General features: G+C 36.6%; 1 protein-coding gene across 2 annotated transcripts in view; it reads left to right on the forward strand.

Annotated features, from left to right (window-relative positions):
• The first annotated feature begins 3,416 nt into the window (after positions 1–3,416).
• The window catches only part of LOC137403997 (multiple epidermal growth factor-like domains protein 6), a 54,242-nt gene continuing 42,834 nt past the window's right edge, over positions 3,417–14,824 (forward strand). For both annotated transcript variants that reach the window (XM_068090151.1, XM_068090152.1), the window contains exons 1-2: positions 3,417–3,551; positions 4,121–4,452. In XM_068090151.1, coding sequence (XP_067946252.1) covers positions 4,307–4,452 — 146 coding nt within the window. In that variant the 5' untranslated portion in view covers positions 3,417–3,551; positions 4,121–4,306. The remainder of the gene's footprint in view (positions 3,552–4,120; positions 4,453–14,824) is intronic.

A 14,824-nucleotide genomic window follows, 5' to 3' on the forward strand; every position in this document is an offset into this window, starting at 1 on the left:
GTGCAGTCAAATATTGAGTATATTGTTTTGAATCTTGACGCATTTTGTTACGATTTACTTTGTTGTTAATTTACTAGAGCTGCACGACAATTAAAAAATTTAATCGCGATTAATAACTGGTCTAAACCAGTTAATCTTCGATTAATCTTAGAATTAACCTAGCAAAAACCTGCTTATTTGAAAACAAATAATACAGCTACATATAAATAAGAATTAGTTAAATGATATCTTAATGATGATGTGCTGTGGTGGTAGGCAAGTTCTTTATGGCATATTTTGCACTTCACTTTCTTGTTTATGCTTCCAACAACGTATGAAAATACGTCAGCTAGTACGGAGGACATTTGTGTGCTTTTATGTTCCAATAAAGTGTCAATCTTATTTTACTATTATTCTAAAGCTGAAATATGATTGTGATTTTTTTGAAAAATTGAAATACACGTATATTTTTGCTAAGAAAATTTTTAAATATAAACAAAAATAGACTACGATATTAAATAATACTGAAACCGCTTTTGTTGCTTCTACCTAGAAACATGTTTAAACAACTAGCAACATAGCCGTTTCAACTAGATCTTCACGGTGCTTTTGTCGTTGTATAAAATATTTTACATTAGTGACTCACATAGTGTTTTTCATAGTTGAGTGCAAAATAATTGTGGTTGTATTTAATTGGTAAGAAAGTGTTGCTTGTTATAATATTTATTTGTTAGTAAATTGAATGGTAGTAACCTGCTATGGTAATGTTATATTTTGGCGGACGCCGAGCCACAAATTTATTTTTGATGTTTTATATACTAGCATATAGTGTAATTACTCTAATATTTTTTTTCATATTGTGTCTGTCTTTATTATGTGTCTTATCGCTAATACTTTGTTAGTTCGGCCATAATTAAGCCAATGTGTTAGTAACTCTATTAATCATTTATTCTTGTATGGTTTCCTACACAGTTTCATTATACAGTCCGGGAAAAATATATTTATTTATAGGGACAACTCTTGCTAGAAGAGCAGAGTAGTCGCAGTTCCACGACTAACAAAAATTCCTTCGGAATATAACCAAATGAAAAACCATATTCACTTCTTTTACAATTTATGCAACATTTATTACAACCTAGATCGCGCCTGAGTAAAGACGGGCAAAACCATTTACAGCATATTAAACATTAAAAAAGAACTACATCATGATCCTCACCTCGATTGCATTTTATTTGAAGATTAATTGGCTTAACTCAGTTAATCGTGTATTTGTACTGATCCCGTTATTTGTTTAATTTATGCGATCATTGTGCAGTTCTTGTCTTGATCATTGTGCAGATGTTGTCTTGTCCATGTTGAAAGCAGAAATTACCAGCAGACTTCCCACCTAACAATATTCTGTTTCAAGCGCTTGTTACAAGTTACTTCCATGAGTAGATTGGATTACATTTTGGACCATTCTCAGAATCGAAGTCGCAAGTCTGGGTAATACATTTTTAAGGTAGCAACCGTTTTATCTACCAAAGAAGCTTACTATGTTCCCACAATGGTTCAAATTTACAATATAATGAGTAACTCGTACGCGAGAACGTCAACAACACCACTAATTACTTTTAAATGTGAAATTCACTCAGATTAATCTTATAATTATATGAGTTGAGGGGTGTAACGGTGGTGACAGCGTAACATCCGTGACGCAAATTAAAAAAATATGAGCAACTTTGAGCAAAACTGAAATTAGTTAAAGGCACAGCATATAAACTTAGCATTGAAAACAAATTACTACTAATTTTGAACTAATAATAAAAGTGTAGCAGAAACTTATTGATGTTTCCTGTCACCATTGTTACTCGAAACATGCCAACTTATAAAGGAGCCCCACACCAATGGATTAGTGGACACAATACCAATTTATGCATTAATGGGCTGCAAAGTCAATGTGAAATCCATTACAATTAGGTATTTGTGTTCACAGTAATATGTATACCGTGTACAAGCATCTCTATATTGCCATTATGACTACAAAGTATTCTGTGCATATACACTAACTTTAGCAAACTATTAAAACATGATAGAGGAGCGCTACCCCTTAACTATTTTTAGTTTAGGGTTTGTATGTATACTTCATATGTGAAGCATTATTTTAACAAAATTACTGTTTTGCAATTTTGCAAAAAAATCCATTTATTTATAGATAGACCCTTTTATGACCAAAACTCTGCTTTTACAGCAAGAATACCAAGTGTATGCCAGCAAAAAACGGTAGGCATGACTTGATTCCACCAAAAAAGCAATGAAATCCCTAGTGAAGTAGTGTATATTTGCTATAGAAACAGCCAATAAACTTCGCTAATGTATGTAGCTCAATTAGCTTAGTGGGTTATGTTATTTTGATATGTTTTCATAAGTCAATTTTTTTGTAAGATTTGATTTTGTGTATTTGGGAGAATTGAATCGAATCATTGAAGACGGGATAGCTAAAGAATTGAGAATTGAATCAATTGATATTTTTGGTATGAATACATATTGAATCGATTCTTACACAACATATGATGCAAAAGAATTGGGAATTGAATAGTTAATTTTTTGATGAGAATTGGAATGGCTCGAGTGGTTTGTCAGACTTAAAAAACATCTCTTATAAACATTAAACTTTAGAAAAATAAAAAATGACAATAACTATTAAAACCTACTTTGAGCAGATAACCTCATATTTTGCAAATGTGTGCTATTACAACGTGATATCTAGGTCTATTGATTAGAAATATTTGCAAAAAAACCAAAACGACATCGAAATAAATATGCATATGCTATGTTGGATAGACTTGTGTTGAATTAAAATTGATAATGTGTGCATACAAAATGTAAATCTAAATGTGCATATTAGCTACAAATAAGAAAACCTACAATTAAAGTTTGTTTGCATTTAGCATTACATCAATGGCCGAATAAAAAATCCAATGTTAGAAAAAGCGTTGATCTTATCAAAAACAGAAGCAAAGTTAAAGCTTATTTCGTTTTAATTCGCTGATCAGACGACAATTGCTATAGCATTTTGTTCAACTGACCGATAGATGGTGAATTACTCCACGTTTGCTATGCGCTGCATACTAACATTCCGTTAAGCAGCGGCAACTTTATGCAAACTATCAGTCGTTTCGCTAAGCATTCAGTTTGGTTGGCGGCCATGTCTAAATTTGTAAACTTTTTGATGATTGGTCGACATAAAAACGCAAATATACTTGGAGTTGTCGTTTCTTCTTTCGTTTACAAAAGGTGCCATTTATATCATTTGCTAATTTAGTTTTAGTTTAACCAATTATCGCTCGAATGATTTAAAACCACGTGCCAACTCAAGCTAGTTTCTTTTTCCGTCAAAGTTGGGCTGGCCACCGCGGGGCTCTTTTGCGATCAGCCTGCCGACAACAACATTATAGTTTTTATTCAACAAGGACGCAAGCTATCTGGATTACTTACGTTTAATGAATTTGCTAGAACCTTGCAAATTTCTTGGTCTGATTTCTAATCGTGCGTTAGCGTGTAATACTTACAAACACACGCGTGCCATTCTGGTGAGAAATATATTCTGGAATACATTTGTTTTACTAAAGATTGTCTTCTCCTTTGCTAAAAAGTGGTACATTGAGTGAATCTTACGTTTAGGCCAAGCTGTCTGTTTGTCGTAGTATTTGAGACAGACTATAGCAAGCTCACTAAATTTTCATGCCGACTTATACTGCTCTTGATAGCTACAACTTGTCATTTTGTACTGTTTTTGTTTGTTATGCCATTCATGAGCCTTCCTATCAGCTGTTTAAGTTTTGTTCATGATGTCATAATCAAAAGGTAGTTTACAGTACGTATTTTACTATACTACTAAGACTGAAAGCGCATCAGATTAAAATGTACTTTAGGCTATTAATTAATTTTATTTCACTTTTCATCTCAATTCCAAGCGTGACATGAAACATAGCTTTGACAAGACATAAGACATAGCTTTGACAAGACATAAGACATAGCTCTGACAAAAAAAAACATAAAATAGCTAAGCTTCAACTCGTCATCGTTGAGCTTTTTGATTGTGTATGAATGCGCAATGCTAATTTACTCATTAGTTCAAATGCTGCTTCATCTTTTGTAGCGGCTTTGACATGCAGAGTGTAGAAATCCAGAGAATTTGATAATTTTTTTGTCTTGAGCTTCTACCAGTGCAACCACTATTCGCAAAGAGGGCCATAATTTCCTTACAATACAAGAGAACAAAGGATTAGTCAACTGATAAGCTTGTGACTTTCGATAAGCCAAGAACGAACTCGTGTTCAACGCAATGACTGCACATATGAAGAAATATTCAGACTCAAGGATTATTATTTTGTGTGCAACGTATACGCTTCTATTTCCGTTATTCACAAATTCTGCACAAGGCCAACAGCCAGTTTCTCTCAGATCTGACAGTGACCTCTCCGTTGGAATGTAAGTAGGTTTCAAGTGTGATTGCTGCTTCTGTATTTGGCAGTCGAGGTCTTGGAAATTTCTTAGGTAATACTTTTTATAGTTCGCATGGGCATGTTGAGCATCTCCATTCATTTGTGTAAAACTGTTCGCATTAAATTGAAGTTTAAATTTTGTCGATTTCGGTGTCTGATAGGGTGTTCAGCTTTTTATTATTCTTAAAAGGCAGCTCGACGATGAGTTTACTTTCTACAAATAGAAGACCTGGAACACAGTTAAGTCAGCGAGCGTTTCCTCTTCTCTCTGTGTTATCCATAACCAATGTTGAGAAATGGTTTACTAAATAAGCAAATCAAAAATGCCTACACATTTAGTCATCTAGATGTTTTTAAGTATAATAGAAGTAAACGCAGCTGGCATCTAGCATTGCTTCAGCTGATAAGCGAAGCTGCAAATCTCGTATGTTATAATAAAGAAGCATGGCAGGGAACGAATTAGACTGGCTGTGGCAGGTACTGATAGCTTACAAGCCAGCTCAGTGGAACGAATTATTTCAATTACAGAACAATTCCTTTAATCTTTAGGGTCATAAATATTTATCTCAGAGGTCAATGCGAATATGCAGGCTGATTAAACAATTATATAAGATTGTGTAGGTGCTGATAAATACAACCCAGTGATTATGAAAATAGCCAATTATTATTGTAATCCCTCAAGTATCATTAACTATTATGTTGGCCAATTAGGCTCTGATCCACTGTCTGCACTGGATCAGAGCTGGCGGCAGCGTTGTGTAATGTGCTGACTCCTCGTATGGCCAGCAGTATTTAGCTATATACCGTATTTGCTATATATTCTGCTGATTCCACCATCTTGTCCTCCAATTCTCTTTCCCTGATTGGACCTGTGTTTTTGAGGTCAGTGGGTACAGATCAATATTTGGGATGGGCAGAACATATTTCTAGCATTGTGCGCCTGTTCATGATAGACAGTTGTTTGACTTGCAAGCCTAGTTCATCAGTGGACACATTTATGACTCCTTCCAGTATTGCAGGTCTATGAAACATTAAGATGCACTTATATGAGGCAACTTCAGATATGCAACAAAACCAAGTGTCTTAAAAACATAAATAGTATGACATGTTATTTACCTGAATTCTCCAGACATTTATAATACTATATACTATAATTTTTATAATATTATAATATTTATAATATTATACCATAATATTTATAATACTATACTATAGCCACTATAATATTTACTAGACATTCCCCTGTCATACAGCCCACGACCAAAGTGATATTGGAAAAAAGAAAGGGTACCGATGGTTGAGAAATGCAATATTAGCAGTCAAATGGCACTGCGGTGCAATAGGATAACTGCAATGGTAGCTGTAATGTACTGGGTGTGGGTGTTATTATATACAACAAATAGCAATAATGAAAGGAAAAGATTATATGTTTATATCTCTCTCCCCCGCAATAGGAGAAATGCGATATTGGCCAATATTAGAAGTAAAATGCACTGATATTATTAGAATAACCAATATTATTAACATAGTATTAATATGAAACCAATGCACAATTTTGTTTACATTTCAAAACGTCATAGCTAACAATATCACGAAGTTGTGATATTTATATAGATTTTTAGAAATTCTGTACTACGTAGTCATTGTTCTGTAGTCATCCAAACTTATAATTAGTTATTGTAATAATCTCATAAGAACCGTTAGAAAAAATATCATCGTCATTTTCTTTACTTACACTACGTTGGACATCAGTTAGAATACCAAAGTACTCCAAATTGTCTAAAATGTCAGTTACTTTTAAATCAGCAAAAATGAAACGATTTCAGTACTCCTAACTTAATTACAGAAACCTTCGGCAATTCGACAATGCTATAGACTGGTTTAACGTGCACGTTATTTTTTTCGTGAAATGCGCACGACTTAATCGCTCTATTCTCTGTCGTTCGGCGTTTTAATTTCCGGTCTTAATTTTGATAAAAGTGAGGCTTAGCAAGTTTTAATAACAATTTTCGGCCAAACAAATCTGTTTATTTATGTATAATCCGATCAGATGGGTTAGTTTTAGGAATTTGCGGTAACCTTTCAAAGGCTTGGTAACATATTTAAATAGGTTTATATGCGTTTTGTATCATTATTATACTTAAACGACTTTACTGAAAAATAGTTAAATTTGTTGATAGGATTTCGTTACAAGGGTTTGGTGACAGCCGTTAACGGATAATTTTTCGGGAGTTGTGTGCACATGTGCATTTATCATAAATCTCCCAAACCAATCGCTTCGCTCGTGTTTGGTCGTGGGATAACACTATAATATTATAATACTATATTTTAATACTATAATAATAATTATAATAATTGTTTTCCTTGAGCATTGAGTAATATAGTGAGCTGAAGTAGATATTAGTCATAAAGATCACATGGGCAGATGGGTCAGACTGGTAAACGAGTCAGCCCATTGAAAGACAATCTTTACGTATCCACTCGTATTACTCTTCTAGTCGAGATTAGCCACGTTGGTTCGAGTGATGTAAAAGCTCATTGAACAAACATGGGCATGATGTAGGCTTTTGCTGCCGATGCCATCTGAGTAATACACTAGTACACTAATCTGAGTAATGCACTAGTAGATTCTAATACACTAGTCGGTGTTCCTTTGTATCATATGACTATAGCTTTGCTTGGAGAAGGATACATTGCCGCAGTTGAGATGACAGCTGCTGGCATCTGACAAGAGGTGACTACACATACTGACTGAAATCTGTCGATTGTATAGCCATTGCGCTGCCACTATGTCCTTTTTATATATGATGTTCTACATCGATAAAAGGAAGCGGCTTTTATGCGATTGGCTGAAAATGTTGATTCTTAACTAGCATAATATCGATCCCATTTTATTCATTTTTAGCACGAGGTGATTTGATTTTGAACTGATTTTGAACGACAATGGAGATTCACACCTAAAACAATTACAGCATATATTGACAAGAATATTCCCCTTGTAACAGATATGTAAAGGTTACTCGTGTCACTTGGAACTGAGCGTGAAACTTTGCAAATAGGTCTTGACGTGATTAAACATGTCAAAACTCGAAGTTTCTCTAGTTGGACTTTTTTATAGATCTAAATTATTTTTGTCATCAGCTGATTTTCAAGGGTAATGTTGGCATTTTTTCTTAAATGAAATTATCACAATGAAAATAGCTACGCAAGTGTTATTGCTATCGCAACTTGATGATCCTAGTAGGTAATCAACATGCTGATGACACTTCTATAACGATCATGGAAATCTAGCAAGATCGTTGTGGCTTCACTACAGTTAGCTATGTGTATATCACCACTACAGTTAGCCGTGTCATCACTACAGTTAGCCATGTCATAACAACAGTTAGCTGTGTCATAACAACAGTTAGCCGTGTCATCACTACAGTTAGCCGTGTCATCACAACAGTTACCATGTCATCACTACAGTTAGCCGTGTTATCACTACAGTTAGCCATATCATAACAACAGTTAGCCGTGTCATCACTACAGTTAGCCAAGTCAGCACTACAGTTAGCTGTGTCATCACTACAGTTAGCCGTGTCATCACTACAGTTAGCCGTGTCATCACTACAGTTAACCATGTCATCACTACAGTTAGCCATGTCATCGCTACAGTTAGTCGTGTCATCACTACAGTTAGCTATGTCATCACTACAGTTAGCCGTGTCATCACAACAGTTACCATGTCATCACTACAGTTATCTATGCCATTCCTACAGTTAGTCGTGTCATCACTACAGTTAGCTATGTCATCACTACAGTTAGCCGTGTCATCACAACAGTTACCATGTCATCACTACAGTTAGCCGTGTTATCACTACAGTTAGCCATATCATAACAACAGTTAGCCAAGTCAGCACTACAGTTAGCTGTGTCATCACTACAGTTAGCCGTGTCATCACTACAGTTAGCTGTGTCATCACTACAGTTAGCCGTGTCATCACTACAGTTAGCCATGTCATCACTACAGTTAGCCGTGTCATCGCTACAGTTAGTCGTGTCATCACTACAGTTAGCAGTGTCATCACTACAGTTAGCCATGTCATCACTACAGTTATCTATGCCATCACTACAGTTAGCCGTGTCATCACTACAGTTAGCCGTGTCATTACTTTACTGTCTTTTACAAATTGATGGTATTCATGGATGTTTATCAGTGAGTTGATTGTAAACCATGATAGGGAAGCATACATCAGTAACAGCAGTGTTAGGAAGCTGAAGTGTAATGTGGGATTCTTCTCATATCCTTTTCACTGCAATGTCTCTAGCCTTCAGCACAATATCTCTTATACTATTGTTACTAGCTTCAGATTTCACTACACGCACAAAATTGGTAAAATCGTATACGAGGTGCAGCGTGTGAATGACAGGAGTTGTCTTTACAATTAGTAACAAAACTATTCAATTTACAAACGCCGTGTGTTGCAGGTCGTTACACTCAAGACTGATTTTTATTCACCAAAAAGTGACTTTGCAATTTGCAGCATTCATGAAAACTGCCTTATAAACCAGAGGGCAGCGAGCGCTCTGATATTATTTTCTCATGCGGGGTGCCCGCTGTGGGGCTAACAGAGGGTAAGCTGATAGCAACCCTGTTTGGATTCTGTTTCTCTTTAACAAAAAATCAAAAGGTTTGTTCAAATTTCTGACAAACTTATTTTCATAATAGATTCTTGAGACCGCTGTCCTTCTGGAAAGTTGTAAGCTGATGATAAAAACTGTAATTTGTTTTGGATAAACTTATCTTCAGTGTTGTATTTCTAAATAAAAGCGGCATATCTAAAATATCACAAACCACTCTTCACTCGTATCTACAATATCACAAACCACTCCTCACTTGCAAACAATACAATCGGGGATATGTATGTGATCTTCAATGTAGACATGCGCTCTTCCTATGGCGGTGAGCTGATGCTTTCACAGGAAAAGCATCGTAACTGTATGCCTGGAGATGAGGCTACCCAAAACTCTTATATTCCCTATTCATTAAGGTGAAGCCTGCTCAAGTCGTAAACATCGAGCTTTGGGAGCATTCTCATTCATCTTGCTGGAATCACTAGTAAATCTCACTTGGTCATTGTGTATGTGCGCATGTCTGACTGTCTGGTAGTCTGCATCCAAACTTCACAGTGAATATACTCTCTGCCTTCCATCAAGTTGGCAAAAGCGTTTGGTTTCAAGACTCTGACCGGTATCTGAGAAGCAGTCGCATTATAAGCATTCATCTGATTAGAAACTCAAGGATGCACCTTCGCGTGCATCAACGACAATTGCCTTCAATGAATGCATTCATTGATCGTAGTGAAAGGTGGTGGAGCAGTCCATCTGACTGAAAATGAAGGGAATCCTGAGCAACGGCGGACTTACTGCCAGTTATAATTATTGTAAATTTGCTTTTGAATTCCTTTGTCTGTATCAGAGAGGTTTGCGTGATGAAATATTAAGAAATCGCTATCATTGATTTTGGTCTATGATAACTCATTTAATCCCACGCATACCTGGAAACTCTGTATCCTATGCATACCCATTCCCGATTACTAGGTCTCCACCCTCTGCATACCCATTCACCGATTACTAGGTCTCCACGACCCGGTTAATTCGCACATTTGCAAGATGGAAATGGCAGAAACTCACAAGTCAAGCGAGTTTTGTGACACGCAAATTTTTATCAAATGTTTTATGTTTTCGAAAGACAAAAACGGTATTCGCGAATAATACGCCAAAAAATGTTGGGCAAGCCTTTCTATTTTAAACATTCTCTACACTTTAGTGGAAAAAGTAAAACTCCTTATCTTTTTTAACAAAGCGCCAGCATTAATCCGCATAATGTGTGTGTCCATTGTTACGATTATTGCTATGGTAATTTAACGTGCGCACAACTTCAAATTCGCATTATTCTACCATGAATATTTGACCAGCACGGCAATTACTCCTATCGCTGATCCGTGGATGAATCCAATAAAAACATTTTTAAGATAACATATCAAACTCGTTCATTATGAAGTTTTGCATTTGGTTATCATAACCGACAGACGTTAAACTATTTATAGAGACTCGACCATAGTATACCATAATGTGCTATCACTCGTGTGTTTATCTGTTGTCAGCCAATCCTACCCAACTCAGTTATGGTTTTGTATGAATAAGGAAAAACCTACTGTAATTCTTCTACAATCATGAGGGGGTGGGGTGGAGTACGAAGGCCAAGCGTGTACCCGATTCTCAAAGTACTCTATACCTGCCTGTCCATGGCACCTCTCTCCGGTTCTGTTTTATTCCCTCACTAGTCTACCCAAACTTGGCTATGCTCAGGAAAGACATTGAATTAAACGCTAGTAGAAGAGCAAGGGAAAGGGCGGATACACAATCTCATCACAAGGAGAGCGTGTAAACACCTGAAGTATTGTTAAAGCTTGGCTCACCTTGTAATTACTTCTGTGTGATTACGAGCAAACATAAAACATATGACATGAGATGGCAGATTGTGTATGTGCCTGAGCATTGTTGGACCAACTCGTGGTATTCAGCCTTTTAATTGCTTCAAGGATATGGAGACGATACAATTGCGGGTTAATAAGGTTTCTCTTCGTGTAGTGAGTCCATTACTCAAATTAGTATAAATATTGTTTTCGTTTAAGCCTGAGTTCTCTGTCTTCCTTCGTTTCATCTGCCTCTCCACTCTCTTATGTCCTGTGCTCCGTTCTTGAAGATATCATGTTACGCCGTCACAAGGAATGCTAGGGTCATTTCAACCAGCAGACACTGGTTAGAAGAATCCTATATGCCTGGCTCAACATTATTTCTTAAAAAGATGCTCTAATGGCATAGCAGTTTTCTTATTATGAATGTCAAGTATTGTGGGGCCGGTACACCTTAGCTTGATTTCTAACATGAAAAGCTGTGTCTTTATTCTGTCCGTTAAAAGTCTGTCCGTTAATTTCGAATATGAATGAGAATGGTTGTCAATGGAACTGCTTTGCATCTTTGAACATGTTCTGCAGCCTAAAATATTAATAAATACACCAGACTGCCATCTATGTACCCATTGCATAGGGAGACTGCCATCTATGTACCCATTGCATAAGGAATAGGCTATATAAGAATCCTGCCAACTTTTAAATAGTCCAAGGGTTAGCCAAATAATACCTGTGTTGGAAGTCAGTACCTTGATCCTCCGTACTCATGGTTTAGCTTGGATGCACATGGGTATAGACTCCAAAACAAACACTTCCATTGCTTCTTTAGGAATTACATAGTACAAATACATTACAATAGCATTACGATTAAACCTCTACTTACACTGCATTACCAATACAGTTGAACCTCTATTTACATTAAATAGCACTACAGTCAAACCTCTACTTACATTACAATAGCACCACAGTCAAACCTCTACTTACATTACAATAGCACTACAGTCAAACCTCTACTTACATTACATTAGCACTACAGTTAAACCTCTACTTACATAACAATAGCACTACAGTTTAACCTCTACTTACACTACAATAGCACTACAGTCAAACCTCTACTTACATAACAATAGCACTACAGTTTAACCTCTACTTATAAATTTGATTCGTTTCGAGATCTGCTTCATATATTAAAACCTTTGTACGTTGGATCATAATTATTATCTCATAAGAATACACTGTGATTCTGTTAATTCATTCCATTGCTTCAAGGCCTATTATACCTCCAACCAGAAACCAACACTGGACTACACAATGTAATGTTATAATAATATTTCATCCGGCATAGAACAGTTTAGCATACAGACCAAGTTCTTGATCGCACGCGCTCTCATGGTTACATTGCCTTTCTGATTCAGAATAATGTTGTAATCGTTCCAGCTCTGTATATAAACAGAGTGTAAGCTCTTGATATCTTCATCCCGGAAGATAGCGAACAGAAGGCGGTATTGTTTTAATGGTCCCGAAGTCAGTTATTCACGCATATACGCTGATCTGAATCATACCTCCCGGTGTGTAGGACATTTACTAAGGAAAAACAGATGTTATGAAAGAAATAGTTTCAGATGCTGCAAATGAGCAACTGTTGCACTTTGTCAACCTGTAACAGCAGGAGAGATAACGTTACGGCTTTCTCGGCAGCATCCCCTAGAAAGTTGAGTCAGTTTGAGGTCATCTCTCTTACCCTCTACTGGTTGCACTACAGTGTTTAAGGTCTTGTCCGAACCTGTTGACACCATGTTGCCATTTGTGTCATTGGGGAGTTATGTTCACTTAGTCTTGGCTCTAGCCTTGACTCTTATAACAGCAGGTTCAACATATAATTAAGTAGGTAAAGATAAGTATAGTAGGAAACCTTTTTGTTCACAGCCAGAACTTAGAGTCACACTGTGTAGATGGTAGGTATGACTTACACACACACTATGTAGATAGTAGGTATGATTTACATACACATAATGTAGATGGTAGGTGTTACTTACACACATTGTGTAGATGGTAGATACGACTTACACACACATAATGTAGATGGTAGGTGTTACTTACACACACTGTGTAGATGGTAGGTATGACTTACACACCATGTAGATGGTAGGTGGGAAATATGTTAACATATGCAGCTGTCTGAACAGTGTAATTGAACATACCCAGCTATAAGATGACAGAGAAATTTTGAAGGACAAACATCAATTATTGTTGTTACAGTTATGTAGGTGACTATCTACTCGACTAATTAATAAATATTCCTATTAGCAGCATATTATTGCAGCATTTTCTTCGTCAATCTTTTGAAAAACTTAGTTTAAGATAGCCTAATATCTTTGAGTCATGCCAACAAGTCTCACTACAACTGTAATTATAGGTTCAATGATCATATCTACTTTTGTGAGTACATGTTGATAAGGTATTTGGATGTATTGTAATACCACCGCTATCAATACAAGCTAGGTTAATTCATTGTTATCATAGAGCGAAAGTCAGTGCCATTTAATTTTTTGTTGTAACAAAAATTGTTTAAATAAATATTACAAAAACAGCTCAGCAATGTCTCCCATTTTTCGCTAAACTAAAAATATAAAACAGCCGATTGCTGCAATTTTTATCATATACTTACCTACATTAAGTTGCCTAGTTGGCAGTATTTGAATGGACCATCTAGAAAAGGCATAGGCCTACTAAGGGAGACAAATCAAAACAAAACTTTGTCATTAGTTGAAATATGACAAATCGTGTTACTGGATAAGGTTGGTGAAGGTTGCATGCCTCTCTTTCTCTCCCTCTTTCTCTCCCTCTTTCTCTCTCTCTTTCTGTTTATGCAGATCTGTCAACCATCTTTTCTTGCCAGATTCCCTCTTTATGTGCAGACCTGTCAACTGATCTTTTCATGCAAAACTCCCTCTCTGTGCAGACCTGTCAACTCTTGTACTGCCATACGGACCGATGTGGTTCAGTTCTATTTGTATTGTACTCAAGTGTCAGCCTATTAAGACTGCTGTACATTTAAACTTTGGCTCCCCATTATAAGCTGAGTGATGCCAGAGGAAAACTGAGAGCAAGTAATTTGGATCTTGCTGTTTGAGTGGAACATGCAATACAAATCTAGCATTGTGTTATCGGCTACATGAAGTGCACATGTTGTTTAAGATATGAGATTTTCTCTGTATGAACATGTTAGAGACTTACTAGCTCTAGTTGTACTAGCTCGGCATCAGACATCTGTTGCATCTAGGGACCTGTTGTCTGCTTATATAAATTGTTAGCAGCATTTCCTCTGGTATGTGCTCACTTATATAGAGTGTGCTCACTTATATGGAGTATGCTCACTTATATGGAGTGTGCTCACCTGTACCTAAGGAGTGTGCTCACCTGTACCTAAGGAGTGTGCTCACTTATATGGAGTGTGCTCACCTTTAAGGAGTGTGCTCACTTATATGGAGTGTGCTCACTTGTAAGGAGTGTGCTCACTTATACGGAATGTGCTCACTTATATGGAGTGTGCTCACATACATGTATATGGAGTGTGCTCACATATGGAGTATGCTCACTTATATGGAGTGTGCTCACTTAAATGGAGTGTTCTCACTTATATGGAGTGTGCTCACTTATACGGAATGTGCTCACTTATATGGAGTGTGCTCACATACATGTATATGGAGTGTGCTCACATATGGAGTATGCTCACTTATATGGAGTGTGCTCACTTGTAGGGAGTATGCTCACTTAGCATGTGGAGTATACTCACTTGTAGGGAGTATGCTCACTTAGCATGTGGAGTATACTCACTTGTAAGGAGTATGCTCACTTATATGGAGCATACTCACTTGTAAGGAGTATGCTCACTTATAT

This window comes from Watersipora subatra, chromosome 9, assembly GCF_963576615.1.
Source record: "Watersipora subatra chromosome 9, tzWatSuba1.1, whole genome shotgun sequence".
Classification (NCBI taxonomy): domain Eukaryota; kingdom Metazoa; phylum Bryozoa; class Gymnolaemata; order Cheilostomatida; family Watersiporidae; genus Watersipora; species Watersipora subatra.